The sequence below is a fragment of the Chelonia mydas genome, chromosome 12 (genome assembly GCF_015237465.2).
Source record: "Chelonia mydas isolate rCheMyd1 chromosome 12, rCheMyd1.pri.v2, whole genome shotgun sequence".
Taxonomy (NCBI): Eukaryota; Metazoa; Chordata; order Testudines; family Cheloniidae; genus Chelonia; species Chelonia mydas.
Genome location: NC_051252.2, coordinates 2,376,890 through 2,396,340, shown reverse-complemented (window position 1 = coordinate 2,396,340; position 19,451 = coordinate 2,376,890). Strand labels below are relative to the sequence as shown.

The 19,451-nt window shown below is 48.8% G+C and overlaps 1 protein-coding gene across 1 annotated transcript in view; it reads left to right on the top strand.

Moving 5' to 3' along the window:
- The window catches only part of CALB2 (calbindin 2), a 64,243-nt gene that overhangs the window by 42,104 nt on the left and 2,688 nt on the right, over nucleotides 1-19,451 (top strand). The window contains exons 4-10 of the mRNA XM_007052701.3: nucleotides 5,695-5,775; nucleotides 10,353-10,409; nucleotides 12,238-12,315; nucleotides 14,508-14,563; nucleotides 15,499-15,538; nucleotides 15,638-15,691; nucleotides 16,681-16,752. Coding sequence (XP_007052763.1) covers nucleotides 5,695-5,775; nucleotides 10,353-10,409; nucleotides 12,238-12,315; nucleotides 14,508-14,563; nucleotides 15,499-15,538; nucleotides 15,638-15,691; nucleotides 16,681-16,752 — 438 coding nt within the window. The remainder of the gene's footprint in view (nucleotides 1-5,694; nucleotides 5,776-10,352; nucleotides 10,410-12,237; nucleotides 12,316-14,507; nucleotides 14,564-15,498; nucleotides 15,539-15,637; nucleotides 15,692-16,680; nucleotides 16,753-19,451) is intronic.

The window sequence follows — 19,451 nt, the reverse complement described above, 5'->3', positions numbered from 1 at the left end:
GCACACCTGACATCAGCCATATGGAACAAATGGCTTTAATGGTGCATTTTGTAACAACAACAGAACCTAGTGAAAATGTCCCTGCAATGGTTACTGTCAGAGCATTTTCTAGAATTTATCGACATTGATGATACTACAGGAGCTGGTATGACAAATGTGCTTCTTAAAAAGCTGGAAGATATGGGAATCGCAATAGCTGACATGAGAGGTCAGGGCTACGATAATGGTGCCAACATGAGAGGAAAGAACAGAGGAGTGCAGACACGGATCCGAGAGTTAAACCCTCGAGCTTTTTTTGTCCCATGCAGTTCTCATTCATTGAACTTGGTGGTCAGTGATGCAGCATCAGCTTCTAGAGAAGATCTGGGAACATCCTCCCTGACACTGAAACCACTGAGTGCCATACGATAGGAAAGTCGAGTGGAGGCGATAAAGCCTATCAAACACCAAATTGGGAAGATAGATGATGCCATAGTTGCCATGATGGAGGACAATGCTATGACAGGAACTGTTCGTGGGAGAACAGTGGCAGAGGGAAATGGAATCACCAGAAACGTACATCACTTCACATTTCTGTATGGCTTAGTGTTGTGGCATGACATACTGTTTGAAATAAATGTTGTAAGCAAGAGACTCCAAGGTGTTGACCTTGATATATCTGGAGCAATGGAACAACTGGACAAAGCAAAGTCATACCTACAGTCTTACCGGTCAGATGGGGGATTTCAAAACATTCTGAAGAGTGCACAGAAGTTGGCAGAGGAACTTCACACTGAAGCTATTTTCCCACCTATTCAAGAATACAAGAGTCACCGAAGAAGACATTTTGATTACAAGGCACAGGATAATCCCATAAGAAACCTGTGACAAAGTTCCTCCTCTGCCTTGGTGGGTCCTGTGCTTATTGGCGGATTTTCTTGCCTCAGAGGTTCACAGCAGCCCTCAGTTTGGCCACTTTTGTGGCTCAAATCTGCCGTTCACTCAGTTAGCCTCATCACTGGCCAGCATGGGGAAAAGGAAGAAGAACAATCCCTGCAGTCTCAGCTGATACACTTAGTGGCTTGGTGAACAGGCCAGAGACCTTCCCCTCTGGTGGAACCCACAGTCCAGTTCAACTCCACCGGTATCAAGTAGGGAGTTGGAGGGAACCCAGGCCCACCCTCTACTCCACGTTCCAGCCCAGGGCCCTGTGGATTGCAGCTGTTTACAATGGAGCCCGCTCAGCCCCTTGCTCCGTGCGCCCATGCCCCCTCCCATGCACTTGTGCCACTCCCCTCTTTAGTTTAAACCCTCTTCACTGCACCCCCAATGCTGTTGTATCCCCCCCCCCCCCCAGTGCAGCTAGAGGAGCCGGAATTCCACCCCATGTCGGCGACTGACCCCTAACCCCTGATTGTCCCCCCATCCAGCCCACCCCCTTTGGCGCCCTCCTCCCCTGCCTGCCACCTTTGGAGGGTGAGGAGCCCCGGTGGGCCAGCCTATATTCCACTTTGGTCCCGAGGCCCGCCGTGGATATCAGTTGGCGGCTCCTTCATGGAGCTGTGAGCACGGGCATGTACTTGGCACGGTTCATCCCGTCCCGGATACCTGCCCCTTTTGTGGCGTGAGGGAAACCCTGGCACACATATATTTGGAATGTGCCAGGCTGCAGCCCCTATTCTGGCTCCTCATGAATATTTTGTTATGTTTTTGGTTACACTTTTCCCCTCACCTTCTTATTTATGCACTCCCTATCCGTGGCCCCACAAAGTCACGGGATCTCCTGGTCAGCCTCCTCCTGGCCCTAGCTAAAATGGCCATCTGTAAAACCAGAGTGAGGTGGTTGGCCGATGGAGTCTCCTGTGACTGTGGGGCCTATTTCCGATCCTCCGTCCGTTCACGTATCCAGGCAGAGTTCCTCTGGGCAGTGTCCACTGACTCCCTTGACGCCTTTGAGGAGCAGTGGGCGCTGTCTGGGGTTCTCTGCTCGGTGTCCCCATCTGGCTCCCTGTGTTTGACCCTTTGAACAGACTCCTGTCCCTGTTATTTCATTAGTTGTCCCTGGGATTTATTTGGTGTCCAGGTCCTGTGGATCCCCCTCTTTGGCTGTGGGGGGATCCTTTAGCATCCCGGATCCCAATAGGGTTACTCTCCTGTAGCCATCTGGCCTGACCCTGTCACAGACCCCAAACAACAATTCAAAGTTGAATTCTTTAACCAGGTGCTAGATTATGCAATAGTCAGCTGAAGAACATTTCATGCAGCTCAAAACCCCTCGCTATACCTGAAGAAGACCTACAGCAGCAATGCAGGGCACTAGAGACACATGATGACATGCGCGATATTGATGCGAGTGATTTAGGTGATGAACTGAAAGCCCTTTTAAGATACATTTCAGCAGGATCAACTCCAAAGGCTGTTCTGGAATATATGTGCACAAATAAGATGACCACCCTCTTTCCAAATGCTTTTGTTGCTCTGCACATACTTCTAACACTTCCTGTAACAGTTGCCAGTGGAGAACGCAGCTTCTCCAAGCTGAAGTTAAGAAAAACACATCTACGCTCCACAATGACACAGGAGAGGCTGGTCGGCCTTGCAACCATCTCAATAGAGCAGGAGCTGGCCCAGACTGTGGACCTTCAGGAAGCAGTTCAAATCTTTGCAACCAAGAAGGCACGGAAAGCCCCACTTTGATTATTCAAAAAGATTAAAATGCCAGACAAGAAAAGTTACATTTGCTGTTCCGGCATTAGAAAGTGAAGTGTTACTTAAAATTTTTGAACAAGGCATTTTAAGTTGTTAGTTCTCCTTTATCGGGGTCGGTAGCAGAGCAGCACCATGAAAGGAGTAGACAGGAAGAAGGAAGAATTGAGACCTTTCAAAGTTTTGGCCCAACCGAGGGGGCATGGGGACGTCATTTGAGCTCCCCGCCTCAGGTTCCAAAATGTTGTGGGCCGGCCCTGGTCCACACACTGTGACGATGTTGGCAAATCCCTGTGCTGTAGGAGGCTAGGCACCAAGGAAGGGATGTCCCTTTAAAATAAGGGCAGCATGTCCAGCTGGCTGCTTCCCCAGAGGTGGATTCGCTTTTCTGTACTCTGCCCTCCCTTCCTGTGAGTGATGAGGCACTAGCTCCCAGAGGATGTATTTCAGTCTCTACCTTCTGTTCTCTGCCTCTCCTCACATTCCCTTCCCCACTTTGCCATCAGTGATTCTGACTGGCCTGTCCTCATCCCTTTCCCCACCCTTGTGCGTGTGTACACTCTCATTTTTGCCTCCCACCCGCTTCCTCCCTGTGACCATCAAGGAGGCACTGTTGTGTCAGCACGGATCCTGCTAGCCTGACTCACACTGACTAGTACCATTAACTACTCATGGACCAAAATGCTACTCCACATGAGTCAGGCCCCAGGCCTGGGCCCTGCGTTTGAGCCAGCACATGCAGAGGGGACCAGTAATATGTAATTGGCCTGACTCTGTCATATCCCAACATGCTTCGCACTGTGCGTCCTGCTGACCATACCAACGAATTATCAGTATTCATGTAACTGCATCTCATGTACAGTTGCTCATGGGCACAGCAGAAGCCGAGCAGAGCTTAGGATGGCAGCAATTCAGCTGAAGCCAGTCACATCCATAATGGGTGGGATTTGCATGAATCCACTGTTGGTTTGCAGAACCAGACTTCATTTCTCTTTCCGAGGGGAGGACTCTGACTGGGGAGCAGGCATACTGTATATACCATCCGATGAAGTGAGCTCTAGCTCACAAAAGCTTATGCTCAAATAAATTGGTTAGTCTCTAAGGTGCCACAAGTCCTCCTGTTCTTTTTGTATATACCATGGGCAGTGGGGGCTATAAGATCTTTGGCTCCGCAGTCTACATCCTTGTAGCTTTACAGTATCTGAGAACTTGTCAGGCCAAACTCCTCCCTATTGAAGTCAGTGGAGTGACACCGGATCTAAATTTGTCCCTACCTGCAAAGGGAATGAAATTGCTCTGGTGAGTTGCTGTCATGACAAAGCCAGCTATATAGCCAGGATGTTCTCAGGGGCTAGGACGTGGTTCCTTTCAGCTGTTACCGCTAAATGAAAAAATCAAGGAAGCCAGTCACTCTGTCTCCTGCAGGTCTGCTGCCTGCTCTCTCGATTTACCAGGAAGCTCCACTTTATTATTTTCCTAATAAAAAGGGGGCTCCTGCCAACCTGAGCTTCCAAAGAAATCTTCTGTCCAGCTGCTCGCTTTCCCAGGCCTTATTAAAAGTTGTCCAGCCCTTTGATTAAGACAATGACGCTGTCTTGGGAGAAATGACTCAAAGTTAAGAAGACAGCTGTGAAAAGGGCACCAAAAGGCAGACAGACAAGGAGAACTGAACTGACTGGAAAAACAGAGGACCCTCACAAAGTTTAGGTCTCAGTTTTATCTATGGTCCTTTCAAATTATTAATCTTCTTTGGAACAATTCTCTTTGGTCCTAACTGCCTTGATCTTCAAATGTAAGGTTTTGTTAAAAAGTTCCCAACCCCATTGCTAATGTTTTCATGGGTTTTCCTTTAAAAATGTCACTAAAAATAGTTTTTTATCTGGATGAAAACAGTTCCCTCCTGTGCTTGAAACCCAAACAGTTTCTGTCTAAAACTGACTAGGAGTGCACATGTGAACTTGTCTAGCTTCTTTTCCCAGTCCAAATGGAAAAAAAGCTCAAATTGTAAACAGTGTCAATGATGAAAATGGATTTTTTAGGATTCTTTTGCATTCAGTAATCCTAGGTGGTGTCAATAGTACATATAAGGACTTTTTTTGCCCCACTTTTAAATTCTCCTTTTCTTGATCACCAAAAATTAAAGTGTAAAACAGCCACTTTTACAAAAGCTTTAGGTAGAACAAAGTGTTTAGTAAAAGGAATGAGGAGGACTTGTGGCACCTTAGCGACTAACAAATTTATTAGCCATAGAAAGTGTTTCGTGTGACTAGCCGCCCCCAGTTCGTTCTGTGGCAGCACTTTACTGCCTAACACGATTCTGAGAGCTGGGCTCAGCATCATCAAGGATGCAGGTGCAACAAACAAGGAAGTAAAAAAGAGCCACAATACTTTCAAACTCCCTTATTAATGCATGGAGAAAGTGTGTTGCATTACAGTGTAACAAACCTCATTCTTAGCTGTCAGCCAAATTTAAGGCCAGGACCTTAACACAAAAGCACAGACCTCAATCACTGGAGCTAATAGTTTAACTCTGTTAGCTGGTAGCGGCAGTAGGCTGTTATTCCCTAGTGGACTAGCCATTAGAGAGGAATGTAACATGCACTCTGCTAATGTGTTTCATCAGGTAGATACGCTAGGGAATTATTGCAAACAATGGAGATGGGACTTGTTATGCTCTTTCCATGCGCAAAGAGCGACCATATTATTTCAGTCTCAGTGACTTATTTTAGGTTATGCAAAACAATTAAGAGCAAAAGTAAATTCGCAATGAGAGAGAGCGAGCATAATGTATGTGTCTCCTCTGCAACATGCTGCATTGACTCTCCCTCACAAAATGGCAGTGGCCTGTGACAGCAGCAAGAATTACAAAGATGCAGTAACAAGGAACACAATCCTATTCTGTCACCGTCTACACGCACCAGTGGGATGGGCCAAGGATTCTGTGTGTGTTGTGTGACTAACCTTCTACTCTGCTCACTGATGGCTTTGCTGTCCCTCTCCCACCCCCAGCTGGCTCAGATCCTGCCCACAGAGGAGAACTTCCTGTTGTGTTTCAGACAGCATGTTGGATCCAGCTCGGAATTCATGGAGGTGAGTAGAGAGCAGATTTTTATTATTATTATTCTAACAGAACCAGCTCCTGAAGCCATCCTTAGGCTAAATTTCCACTGACATCAAAGGCTGAATAAGGAATTCAGCCTGTAATTTCTTTAATTCTGTTGAGTTAGGTAGAACGTTTCTCCTGCGTGTTAGGAGGCTGGGGGTGGGGGGAGAATGAGGCAGTCAGGCAGGGCCGGGGGAATATACTTGATCTATTACCAGGGGAATGCATTGACTAACAAAAAGAAGAGGAGGACTTGTGGCACCTTAGAGACTAACAAATTTATTTGAGCATAAGCTTTCGTGAGCTACAGCTCACTTCATCGGATGCATTCAGTGGAAAATACAGTGGGGAGATTTATATACACAGAGAACATGAAACAATGGGTGTTACCATACACACTGTAACAAGAGTGATCAGGTAAGGTGAGCTATTACCAGCAGGAGATTGGGGGGGGGGGGGACACATTTTGTAGTGATAATCAAGGTGGGCCATTTCCAGCAGTTGACAAGAATGTGCGAGGAACAGTGTGTGGGGAAATAGTTTTACTTTGTGTAATGACACATCCACTCCCAGTCTTTATTCAAGCCTAAGTTATTTGTATCCAGTTTGCAAATTAATTCCAATTCAGCAGTCTCTCCTTGGAGTCTGTTTTTGAAGGTTTTTTTGTTGAAGAATTGCCACTTTTAGGTCTGTAAAGGAGTGACCAAAGAGATTGAAGTGTTTCAACTGGTTTTTGAATGTTATAATTCTTGACGTCTGATTTGTGTCCATTTATTCTTTTACGTAGAGACTGTCCAGTCTGACCAATGTACATGGCAGAGGGGCATTGCTGGCACATGATGGCATCGATCACATTGGTAGATGTGCAGGTGAACGAGCCTCTGATAGTGTGTCTGATGTGATTAAGCCCTATGATGGTGTCCCCTGAATAGATATGTGGACACAGTTGGCAACGGGCTTTGTTGCAAGGATAGGTTCCTGGGTTAGTGGTTCTGTTGTGTGGTGTGTGGTTGCTGGTGAGTATTTGCTTCAGGTTGGGGGGCTGTCTGTACGCAAGGACTGGCCTGTCTCCCACGATCTGTGAGAGTGATGGGTCGTCCTTCAGGATAGGTTGTAGATCCTTGATGATGCGTTGGAGAGGTTTTAGTTGGGGGCTGAAGGTGATGGCTAGTGGTGTTCTGTTATTTTCTTTGTTGGGCCTGTCTTGTAGTAGGTGACTTCTGGGTACTCTTCTGGCTCTCTCAATTTGTTTCTTCACTTCAGCAGGTGAGTATTGTAGTTGTAAGAATGCTTGATAGAGATCTTGTAGGTGTTTGTCTCTGTCTGAGGGGTTGGAGCAGATGCGGTTGTATCGTATAGCTTGGCTGTAGACGATGGATCGTGTGGTGTGGTCAGGGTGAAAGCTGGAGGCATGGAGGTAGGAATAGCGGTCAGTAGGTTTCCGGTATAGGGTGGTGTTTATGTGACCATCGCTTATTAGCACCATAGTGACCAGGAAGTGGATCTCTTGTGTGGACTGGTCCAGGCTGAGGTTGATGGTGGGATGGAAATTGTTGAAATCCTGGTGGAATTCCTCAAGGGCTTCTTTTCCATGGGTCCAGATGATGAAGATGTCATCAATGTAGCGCAAGTAGAGTAGGGGCATTAGGGGACGAGAGCTGAGGAAGCGTTGTTCTAAGTCAGCCATAAAAATGTTGGCATACTGTGTAACAAGCTATTCCTAATGAATACAGCCTGGCAAAATCCTCGGCCACACTCTCTAGGTGAGTGGTTTCTCTGTCCAGCAGCCATGCTGGCTTCCTCTGAATGTTTTTACCTGGAGGAGAGATAGCTACATGCCAGCTGTAATTCTATCCTCCCACTGAAGGCAAGCTATAGCTATGGATACAACAGGCCAAACCTTGATGCCATTCAAGTCCAGGGACATTTTGCCATAGACTCCAGTGGGAGCAGCATTTAGCTCTACACATCCACGCAGTAGTTTTGTCCTTTTTGTTGCTTGTATTAAGCAGTTCAGGATCGGGGCCATATTGAGTGAGGTGCTGTACAAACAGACAGGACCTGCCACAAAGAGCCTACAGCATAATTCTGGTGTCATATTGCACTTTGTTAAGGGGACAGGTACTCTGAAAGTACCTGGGCTAGTCAGATAGTTTATGACAAGCACAAAGTGGACTGTGGGAACATCGCTGCTCCCTCATCCCAGAGTGACAGGTTGGCTGGTTTCTAACCCCCAAGTCCCAATGACTAAGGCGCACCTTCAATCTAGGAGCTTCACTGATCAGACCTGCACAACACTTGCATCCATGAACACTCCCTAATCTCCAAAGGCCTGGCCCAGCTCACACTCTAAAACCTGGGATGGAGTTTTTGGGCAGGAGCTCTCTTTTTTGATCACTCCCAAGTCCTAGCCAGGAATCTGGACTCGACACCCAGGTGCTGCTCATTAGTGGGATGTGTTTCCTTGTGGAAGAGGAGGAGGACTTCCCTTGTGTTGTGCTGTTGAAATTCACTTTGCCAGAGAATGTTCTAAATTGCCAGGTGCTTTAAATCGGTTCTTTAGCCTCTTTCAAGAATTTGAAGAGGAAGGGAAGAGCAAGGAGATAGATCTGGGCTGCGGGAGGTGATTAATGTCCAGAGGCATAGCTGTCGATGGTTGCTGTGCTATCGGAGATGTGGCCCAAACCTGCAGGTGAGGTGCAGAAGCCTTGTCATCATCAAGGATCTTACGACACTTCTCAGAAGAGTAAGGAAGTTAGTCCCTGTGACTTGCCCAAATTGCAGGTTAGATATTTATATTCTGCCTCCGTACATTTCAGTCCCAGTATTATTTGGATGGTCTCCTCTTCGCTTTCTGTCCTAAACCGTGTAGTGTTACTTTGTGCCCTCGAACAGCGGCTGTGTTCCACACAGAAGTGACAGCATTTTGGAGGAGGGTAAAATGACCTTTATCTACTTCAGAGGGACATTTCTGGGTGTAAGTAGTTAATATTTGAAAAGTTCTTTAAGAGGAGAGGATAAAAGACCCTCTCAAATTATAAAGTGATATGGCATCTCTGTCTAACAGATTCCAAAGTTCTTCATAAATATTATATGTACATGAAAATTTTCACCAGCTAGTGAAATGTAGCTGCTGTTTAGCAACACACAGCAACACTATGCAAGAGTTTAAAACAATTATGGGAAAATGAGTACAACATGCAAATGTGATGCCATTCGATGAAACGGGAGCCTACCTATTGCCATTTAATAGACAAGTGGATTTATTGCTTAATAAGCACATTCAATTAAATATTAAATTCAGCCCATTCCACCAATATCTCGTATAATAATGAGCATGAACTCTTGACATTGTTTTCACCTGAGTACACCCAGCTCTGGTAAACCAATTCCCCTCATGACAAAAACCAGTCTCTTCAGAAAACTCAAGAGACCAATGAGGAGCTGTGCTCTCCTCATGCCAGATGGTGATGGAAATCTATAGTAGGCAGTAGAAAAGCACGTAGGGAGACCTCTTCTGACATACCGTGTGGGGGATACAAGATAGTGTCTTCACAGGAAGCAGGAAAATACTTTGATCAACCAACCCCTCAGAGAGAGACTGTAAACAGACTCCTGATCTATAGGGCCTGACTTCAACTGGGGACTCAGGTGTCATGGTAAAGGATGCTGTATTAGACCTGAGATAGACAGAAACTTACAATAAATGCGAACCAAGTGTGGGGAAAAATGCACATTTCTACTGCCCTTCCCTCCCTCTTTGTCACCTCTGTTGTTCATGGGTAACAGTCTGTCTCCTCCACAGCTACAGAACAGGTTCACACTCAGTGAGCCAAACTCCTTAACAGGCTGGGTTTCGTTTGAGTTTGGTGCAGGTGGTTGTGGGGTAGTTCTTACTGTATTTGAGATGGATGTGCCGATGTTGAGACAACACACAAATCACTAGGAGAATGGACCTCGTGTTGTAGGTCTGTTGTCATGACAGCTTTAGTTATTCCCATTCCCATTCCCAATGCCACGAGAGGGGCTACCTAAAAAGGAAAAGCTGACAGGGGTAGTCCCAGTACATTCTCTGCTGTCTACATATGTACCTCGGGCCAGATCCAGCCCGGATGTTAAGTGGATGCAGTTCCCAGTAAAATCAGTGGATTCCCGACAAGTATGTCATAAAGCTGCTATGGCCAGAAGGGACCGTTATGACTATCTAGTCTGACCTGTATAACACAGGCCATAGAACTCATGAAGTAATTTCTGCATCGAGCCCATAACTTCTGTTTGACTTATAGTAGATCTTTTAGAAAGACATCCCATCTAGATTTAAAGACTTCAAGTGATGGAGAATCCATCATGCCCTAGGTAAGTTGTTCCAGTGGTTAATTACCCTTAATGTTAAATTTTCTCCTTATTTCTTGCCTGAATTGGTCTAGCTTCAGCTTCTAGCCATTAGATCGCATTTATACCTTTGTCTTCTAGATCAAAGACCTATCACTGTCTCACTATCCGAAATCTATTACTTTTTTCAGTGGGGGATCACTTGTACTAATGTGTGGCATTTCCATTGCAGGCCTGGCGGAAATATGACACAGACCGCAGCGGGTATATAGAAGCCAATGAACTCAAGGTGGGGAATGACTGAAGAGTGTCTTGGAGATATGACTTTAAAGGGCTGTCCTGTTGGTGGGGGCTATTCTAGGGTGGCATTCTAGACCATACCATAGCTCTCCTGAGAGTCGTTCTCTGAGAAAAGCAGTTTGTGTGCATGTCCGCAGCTCTTGTATATCTTATGATTACTCAGTCTATCAGAAGCTAGGCTTGATCGCTTACACTGTCCCTTTGCAGCTCCTGATCACTTCAGCCTGCATTGTACTTCACAGTATAGTGCCTACTCCTGCTGCCATTGAAGTCAAGTGGGAAAACTGTCATTGACACTGGCAGAAGCAGAGCTGGGCTCTCAGGCAGATGGGAGACTCTTACTGAAGCTGTCTTACATTAGAATAGCTTGGGGAGATGAGCTGATAAAGATCAGCGGTCTGCAACTGTTCAGAAACAACTAGAAATAAAGCTCACTAAACACACCCAGGGTCGAATCCTGCCCAGTGACTTCGCTGCAACACCACTGAATGCCAATGGGGTTGCACAAATGCAAGCAGTAGAATCTGCACTACGGACCCACTCCATGATGGCATTGCATTGTCTTAAGTGACCACTGTAAAGCAACCCCAAAGTTTCCATGGCAGTTTGGTGTAGTCTTTAACGAGCCTCTGCTGCTAGGTAGGCAACTGGTTTCTGCTTTGCCCTGTGGGTGGTGGCTGAAGGCAGGTTTCACTGTGTATTGTCTATATTACCCCACATTATAAGACTGGGCTGTTCCTGTGAAGTGCTTAGCAGCTTCAGTTGCCATCAGCATCCAGGAGTGTTGCGGGCTCTCTGCACCGTACAAACCTGAGCCTACTAACACCAGCTGTTCCGGTCGCTCTCACCGTATCTTAGGATATTAGACATGTACAATGCTGGAAGCTGCCCCATATGCCTAGGTTTGCCTTACTCAGTGGGTTGCTGAAGTGCTCCTGATCTCAAAACCCTTGTGAGAGACGGGGCACATAATTTGGGCCAGTCCCCTTGGCTGGGTGCCATGTAGCTTTCAGAGGGTGAAGAGCCAGAACCAGATAATGCCAGCAGGACATTTTGAGCCAGCTCCTCGGCTGGTGTAAACTAGCATGGCTGCACAGGAGTCCGTTAGAGCTGTGTTGCAATTTACACTACCTTTGGGTCGGGGTATTTCTCAAGGCACATAGAATGAAGCGAGGATCAGGCAATTCCCATTCTGGAAGGGAATTTAGAGCTCTTTGAAGAAGGTTCCTTTGGGGGTGATTCAGAGTGAGAAATGCCTAATCTCCAGAGTGATGCTGTGAGAAAGAAATGCTCACTGTGGATCACACCAACAAACCTAAAGACAAATTCCACCCCGTGGAAGTGGGTCCAGCCCCATTGATGTCCACGTATACTGGGGCTAAATCTGACCCCAAGAGGCACGAGGAGATGCTACTTCCTATGGAGTATGTAAGGACGAGGCAGTCCACTATAGGCACTCATTCCCAGGTTTACTCCTAGGGGAATTTGTGCCAAGCACTCTGCTGCTTTGAGACTAGCACAGTGATGGGGGTGCCAAGGTACTAGCCAGTGACCACTGCGTCCCCGTGAAGTTCCCACACTAACATTTTCAGACATGCTCTTGCGTTGTGGCTATAGCCCTTGACTGGACAGGTGTGACGCGTCTCCTTGCAACCCATCAGTACCATTCCTGGACTGCCCAGCAGTGGACGTGCCTTTTTCCCCAGTGAAGAAAAACAAAGGGCCTGTTGTTACTACAGCAACCCAGGTGGAGTTCTGCCTTGGTAAGCCAGGGTTTGTAACTGTGACGAATCTTACACGGTCCTCTCCTCTCGCAGGGATTCCTGTCAGACCTGTTAAAGAAAGCGAACAAGCCCTACGATGAGCCAAAGCTGCAAGAATATACACAGACCATAGTAAGTGACCCCAATCCTGGGGGAGGGGGTCCTGCTGCTGCCTCCCCTGTGGCAGCTGCCCCAGCTCCCTCCATTCAGAGCCCATTCGGCCTCCTGCAGAACCAGCTCAGAGAAGTTGTGGGGACGAGGAGTCAGTCTGCGTGAGTCCAGCTGCCTGAAGAGGGACACCAGCAGAAGGGTGAAAAGCAAAGGGGTTAGATTAGGAAACAAAGCTCCTCTTCCCATTGCTAAAATCAGAGATGCTCCCCCATCCTCCCCCTGGTTTGGGCAAACAGCCCCCCCCACACGCCCCTCCTCCTCTTCAGCGGGTGCAGTGAGAGCTCCCCCAGCCTGTGTCCACTCCTTTCGCCAACGTGGGGAATGTGTCCCTCGCACTCTCCTCCCTCCGCACCAGTGACGGAGCCCATGTGCCGCAGTGCAACTCCTGGCCTCACCAGGTACTCTCTCTTACCGGTGTTGTGGTAGCACCAAGAGGCCTGCTCAGGCCCTCGCTGTGCTATGCACCGGACACACGTCACGAAAAGCCAATTCCTGCCCCAAAGAGCTTATGGCGTCTGTAGCAGAGAAGGCAGGCTCCTGTAGCACTGGGCTGAATGATCTCTTCGGCTGGGGCAATTCTAGTTCTGTCTCAGGACTCGGAGACTCCCCAGGGGTCACTAGCCCTTGTCACCGCTACCATCTTCCAGCCAAAAGAGTGGATGTGATTCCCAGAGCCTGTCAGAAGTGCTGCTCTATCTAACAGCAATGGTAGGCCCTCAGAGGGCGGGTGCACACGTTCCGCAGCACTCCCTGCCCTGACTCCCCCAGGCAGAAAGAAATCTGGATCAGAGACTCTGCTGTAGGAGCATGAGCAGCACACCCTTGGGCTGGGCCCTTCAGTCACAGGAAAGGGCAGGCTGGGGCCAGTGCAAAGGGTTCCGGTGCTAGCCTGTGTCTAACCGCAGAATGGCTTCCCCCACTGCCCCAACAGGTCCACTCTTCGCACGAAAGGAGAGTTCAGTGTCTAGGCCCCCAGCAATTCCTTGGCCTCTCTGCTGAGATTGCCAACAGAATCTGGCTAGTGGCATGTGATGTGGAAAGTGGGGTGAGACTGTCCTAACGAAGAGTGCACTAGACTGGAAATGTGGAGACCGGGGTCCTAGTCCCAGCTCTGGCACTTACCTGCTAGGTGACCTTGGGCAAGTCCCTTCCCCTCTTGTGCCCCAGTTTCACTGTCTGTATAATGGGGATAATGATAGTGGCCTCCTGTTTATATTGCTTTGAGATCTACTGATTAAAAGTGCTATGTGAGAGCTTGGTATTGTTAAACCTGTCACAGGCTTTACTAAGTGTAAAATGAAGACGCACACATCACAGGCCCAACCTATCCCTGGGGGTTGCCCATTGAAGTTACGCTAGGGAACAGTTTGGCTCAACGTTTTCTCCCTACAGTTCGCTTAGCTATAAAATCAAGCTTATCTGGCTGATGAGAGCTTTCTTCCTAACACACCCTGAACCAGGCCTGCCCTCCTCCTAGGGTTGCCAACTTTCTAACTGCTGAAATCTGGGCACCCAGCCCCACCCTCTGCCCTTTCCCTGCCCCTTCCCCCCAGACCCCACCCCCAGGCCCGCCTCTTTCCCAGGCCCTGCCTCCAGCTCGCTCCTCCCACCTGTTGCTCACTCCCCCATGTCCTGGGACTCACCTACCACCTGCAGAGCTGGGCTGGGAGGAGCTGATGCGGTGCCTGCCCAACTTGGGGCATGGAGGGGCTGAGGGGGCTCAGTTCCTGGAGCAAGAGGCCAGGGTGGGAAAATCAGGGCAGAGCGGGGCGGGTGGGGGCTGACAGGATTCCCACACACACCCCAGTCTGTCTGCTGGAGATTGCCGAGAGCCAGCCAGCCACTTCTCTCCGCGAGCAGAGAAGAAGCTCCTCCAGGCTCCAGCTGCTGCATTTCCTGCCCTGTATTGGCAGAGTCCTGTTACTGCAGGATTCCCTTTTTGACTGAACTTTCTGGTCGAAAACCGGACATCTGGCAACCCTACCTCCTCCGTGACTGAATTAAACAGGCCCCATTTCCCAACCCCCAGTAGAAAGCTGGCATTGTGGCAGCTGACCCCCTGCTTTGCCAAAGGCTTAGCTGCAATCCCAACTGGGGCTGTTGGTGGAGGGAAGAGCCGGTCACTAACAGACTGCTGGTTTGTGTCCCATCAGCTGCGGATGTTCGATATGAATGGGGACGGGAAGCTGGGCCTGTCGGAGATGTCCCGGTAAGGGTCCTCTTGCACTGCTTGCTACTGGGGCTTCTTCGTCTTCCCCCTGCAAGAGCCAAAGAAAACTATAGACCCTCCCCCCAATCAAACCCATCTTCCCCCGCTGCTGAATTACAGCTCCATCTGCATGCAGCCAGGCATCCTCTGAACTTGTTCTACAAGCCACTCCAGTCCTTCCTCAAAGCCATTCCAAACAAAGGGCTTCAGACCCGACTGCTATTAAAGTCCAGGGGCCGGGCTTCCTTCCCATTTGCACCAATGGAGCTCCACGGAGTTACTTCTCATTCACACTAGTGCCAGAGAGGAATCAGCACCAGGAATGGAAGAGACGACTATGGCTTGCCCAACTGCAGAAAAAGCATTCCATGAGGCCTAATACCATTGGCCTTATGGCCTCTGAAAAAGAACAACATTAATCTCCAGGCCTGGGCAGTGGGGAGCAATCACCAATAGCTCCAGCCTGGCAGACTGTAGGACAAACAAACTGCTTCCTGCCCAATTCTGTCCATACACCTCAATCCCAACCTCTAGCACCCGTTGCTATTCCACTTCTGGCCCGACTCACCTAATCATGCCAAATCAGGTTGCAGACAGACATCCACTGGAGTCTGGGCTGTGACCATCCTATCAATCTCAACAGCTTTTAACCCTTGGTCTCCCTGAGTTGAAGACCATACCCTTCCTGAGAGGGCTGAGCGGCAAAACAGGGAGGCCTCCATTTTAGCAGCTGGTTGGTGCAGGCTGTAGGCCCATCTTTACAGGGCTCCACTAACTAGCTTCAGTGCAGTACATCCACAGAAGAGCAGGCAAGGCCGATCTCTCCAGGGCAGCATCTGTGCAGAGCTCTGAGGATGATACGCCCTGTTGGCTACATGTGCCGGGTGAGTGTCTCCTCTCAGCTCCCTATTTACCCTTTCACAATCTCTCTGCAGACTCTTACCTGTGCAGGAGAACTTCCTACTTAAATTTCAGGTAAAAAAAATTGCTCTTCCTTTTCCCATGTGATTGTATTTCCTTGCATCCTTCCCTGTGTGCGTGGCTCATTTCTTTATTCTTTCTGTCATTGTCCAGGGAATGAAACTAGCCACCGAGGAATTCAATGCTATCTTTGCATTTTATGACAAGGTAAGAGGCTTGTGTGGATGGGGTGGGGAAGAAGGGGAAGCACAAGGGGATTTGAAATCCTATGAGCTTGGTCAAGGAAGAACTCTTCCTAGCACTTTATTTCCCCTGTTCTCTCTAGCCTGCTGCAACTGGGAAAGGCATTTTGGCATTCTCTCCCATTCACCGTCATAAAACCAGCACAGAATAAAAGATCCTCTAGCCAGAGTCTCTGCTGGTCTAAATCTGCAGGGCTCCATTAAGTTGCAGCATAATTATGCCAACTGAGGCTAGCTGGGGTTCTAGTCCACAGCACGTAGACAACTGCTCTGCTCATGGAGGGGGTATGAAGGAGACTCTTGTTCCAATGTGAGTAGGGGAGTTCTGCCTGTAGAGGACAGAAGAGCACATTTTAAAGAGTCTATGAATCCTGGGATCTGCTGCCCACCTGAACACAGGGGACTTGTGGATTTAGAGACAGAATAATAATGGAGAATGAAATCCTGCTTTTTTGGACCACTGCTGCTGCTAGCCGTTATAGTGAGTAGAGCTGGCACCAGCCTGTATATAGGGGAGGATTCTCCTGTCACTTATACCAGTGTAACACCCTTGATTTCAATGGAGACATGCCCATGGGCTCTGGATCAGGCCCTAGACTCAAAGCCTTTCTGGTGCTAGCAATGAGCTTTGACTCAGGGCCTTACCCCAGTGAGAGTGGCAATGTTTCCAATGGCTGCATCATCACATTATGAACACAGTCAAAAGTGAAACCAATTCCCCACTGCTGCCCTCTGGACTAAGGAGAGTGCTGCTCCCAGCAGTGTCAGGTCTCCTGTAGCTTACAGGCCCCCAAACCTGTGAGGGATCCAGGGGAATGGCAGGTCTGAGCTGTTCCCTGGTGGTTGACAGCAAGGCCACTGCGGCCCTAGGAAGCAGAGGCAGGGAGATGATTGCAGGGCCCTGTGGGTTGGATGAAGTGTGTCCTAATGTGTGTCTATTCTCCTGCTCACCAGGATGGGAGCGGCTTCATTGATGAGAACGAGCTGGATGCCCTTTTGAAAGATCTCTATGAGAAGCACAAGAAGGTGAGCTGACAAGGAACAAATGGAGACAAACCTAAGGGCAGCTCCTGTTAAACTCAGTGGGCAAATCCACTAGAGCAGCTTTGCTCCCTAGGTCTGCCATAGCAGCTGTTGCGTCCTCCATGACTAGTCTTTGTTTTGTGCGTGGATGAAGTGCAGGGCAGTGCCTTAGGCACGGATAAGTGCATCACAGCGTCATCTTTATGCCAGCAGCAAGCATGGGGAAATCCTCTTGGGGCCAGCCGGATGCTGGCTGCAGCCCCATGTGGTGCACAGAAGGTACACTGGAATATCTGGCCCAAAGTTTGCCATGCTGGAGCCGTAGCTGGACCTGTCATTTAGGGTTCAATCCTGCAGGGTGCAGAAGGTAGGCCAGAGTGCTAGTGCTGGGCATCTGGGGTTTGCATAGCACCTGATCAGCACTGATCAGGTGGGTGTGGGGGAAGCATAGCTCAGTGGTTTGAGCATTGGCCTGCTAAACCCAGGGTTGTCAGTTCAATCCTTGAGGGGGCCATTTAGGGATCTGGGCAAAAATTGGGGACTGGTCCTGCTTTTGACAGGTGGTTGGACTAGATGAGCTCCTGAGGTCCTTCCAACCCTGATATTCTGTAATAAGCCTGCACAGTCCTCAGCAATGTCTGCCCTGAGGAATGTAGGAGCAGTGGAGGCCAGGCGCTTGAATCACTGTTGCCCTGTGCTTGCTTGGCCCTGTGCGGGGTGCTGCTAAATCAGAGTGGCACAAGGAAGCTGCTACTTCCAGTAAGCAGGTTTATTATTAAGCAGCTCAGACAGCAGAGGCTCATGGTTTTAGATCCACAGGTTCCAGGTTCAGTCCCTGCAGATGACCCAGCCAAGGAGCCATTGCACTGTGCAGTGGTGAATATGGCCCATTGCCAAGTCAGGACATGGGTGCTTACTTGCAAGCCATTCAATGCAGTTTGCCTCTGTGCAGAGGCCTGTGCTCCACTGAAGTCCCACATCTGCTCTTTTCTGAAGAGTTCATAGAATCATAGAATATCAGGGTTGGAAGGGACCTCAGGAGGTCATCTAGTCCAACCCCCTGCTCAAAGCAGGACCAATCCCCAACTAAATCATCCCAGCCAGGGCTTTGTCAAGCCTGACCTTAAAAACCTCTAAGGAAGGAGATTCCACCACCTCCCTAGGTAACGCATTCCAGTGCTTCACCACCCTCCTAGTGAAAAAGATTTTTCTAATATCCAACCTAAACCTCCCCCACTGCAACTTGAGACCATTACTCCTTGTTCCGTCATCTGCTACCACTGAGAACAGTCTAGAGCCATCCTTCTTGGAACCCCCTTTCAGGTAGCTGAAAGCAGATATCAAATCCCCCCTTATTCTTCTCTTCTGCAGACTAAACAATCCCAGTTCCCTCAGCCTCTCCTCATAAGTCATGTGTTCCAGTCCCCTCATCATTTTTGTTGCCCTCCGCTGGACATTTTCCAATTTTTCCACATCCTTCTTGTAGCGTGGGGCCCAAAACTGGACACAGTACTCCAGATGAGGCCTCACCAATGTCGAATAGAGGGGAACGATCACGTCCCTCAATCTGCTGGCAATGCCCCTCCTTATACAGCCCAAAATGCCATTGGCCTTCTTGGCAACAAGGGCACACTGCTGACTCATATCCAGCTTCTCGTCCACTGTAACCCCTAGGTCTTTCTCTGCAGAACTGCTGCTGAGCCACTCGGTCCCTAGTCTGTAGCGGTGCATGGGATTCTTCCGTCCTAAGTGCAGGACTCTGCACTTGTCCTTGTTAAACCTCATCAGATTTCTTTTGGCCCAATCCTCTAATTTCTCTAGGTCCCTCTGTATCCTATCCCTACCCTCCAGCGTATCTTCCACTCCTCCCAGTTTAGTGTCATCTACAAATTTGCTGAGGGTGCAATCCACGCCGTCTTCCAGATCATTAATGAAGATATTGGACAAAACTGGCCCCAGGACCGACCCTTGGGGCACTCCGCTTGATACCGGCTGCCAACTAGACATGGAGCCATTGATCACTAGCCGTTGAGCCCGACGATCTATCCACTTTCTATCCACCTTATTGTCCATTCATCCAGCTCATACTTCTTTAACTTGCTGGCAAGAATACTGTGGGAGACAGTGTCAAAAGCTTTGCTAAAGTCAAGGAACAACACGTCCATTGCTTTCCCCTCATCCACAGAGCCAGTTATCTCGTCATAGAAGGCAATTAGATTAGTCAGGCATGACTTGCCCTTGGTGAATCCATGCTGACTGTTCCTGATCACTTCCCTCTCCTCTAAGTGCTTCAGAATTGATTCCTTGAGGACCTGCTCCATGATTTTTCCAGGGACTGAGGTGAGGCTGACTGGCCTGTAGTTCCCAGGATCCTCCTTCTTCCCTTTTTTAAAGATGGGCACTACATTAGCCTTTTTCCAGTCATCTGGGACCTCCCCCAATAGCCATGAGTTTTCAAAGATAATGGCCAATGGCTCTGCAATCACATCCGCCAACTCCTTTAGCACTCTCAGACACAGCGCATCCAGCCCCATGGACTTGTGCCCGTCCAGCTTTTCTAAATAGTCCCGAACCACTTCTTTCTTTACAGAGGGCTGGTCACCTCCTCCCCATGCTGTGCTGCCCAGTGCAGTAGTCTGGGAGCTGACCTTGTTTGTGAAGACAGAGGCAAAAAAAGCATTGAGTACTTTAGCTTTTTCCAC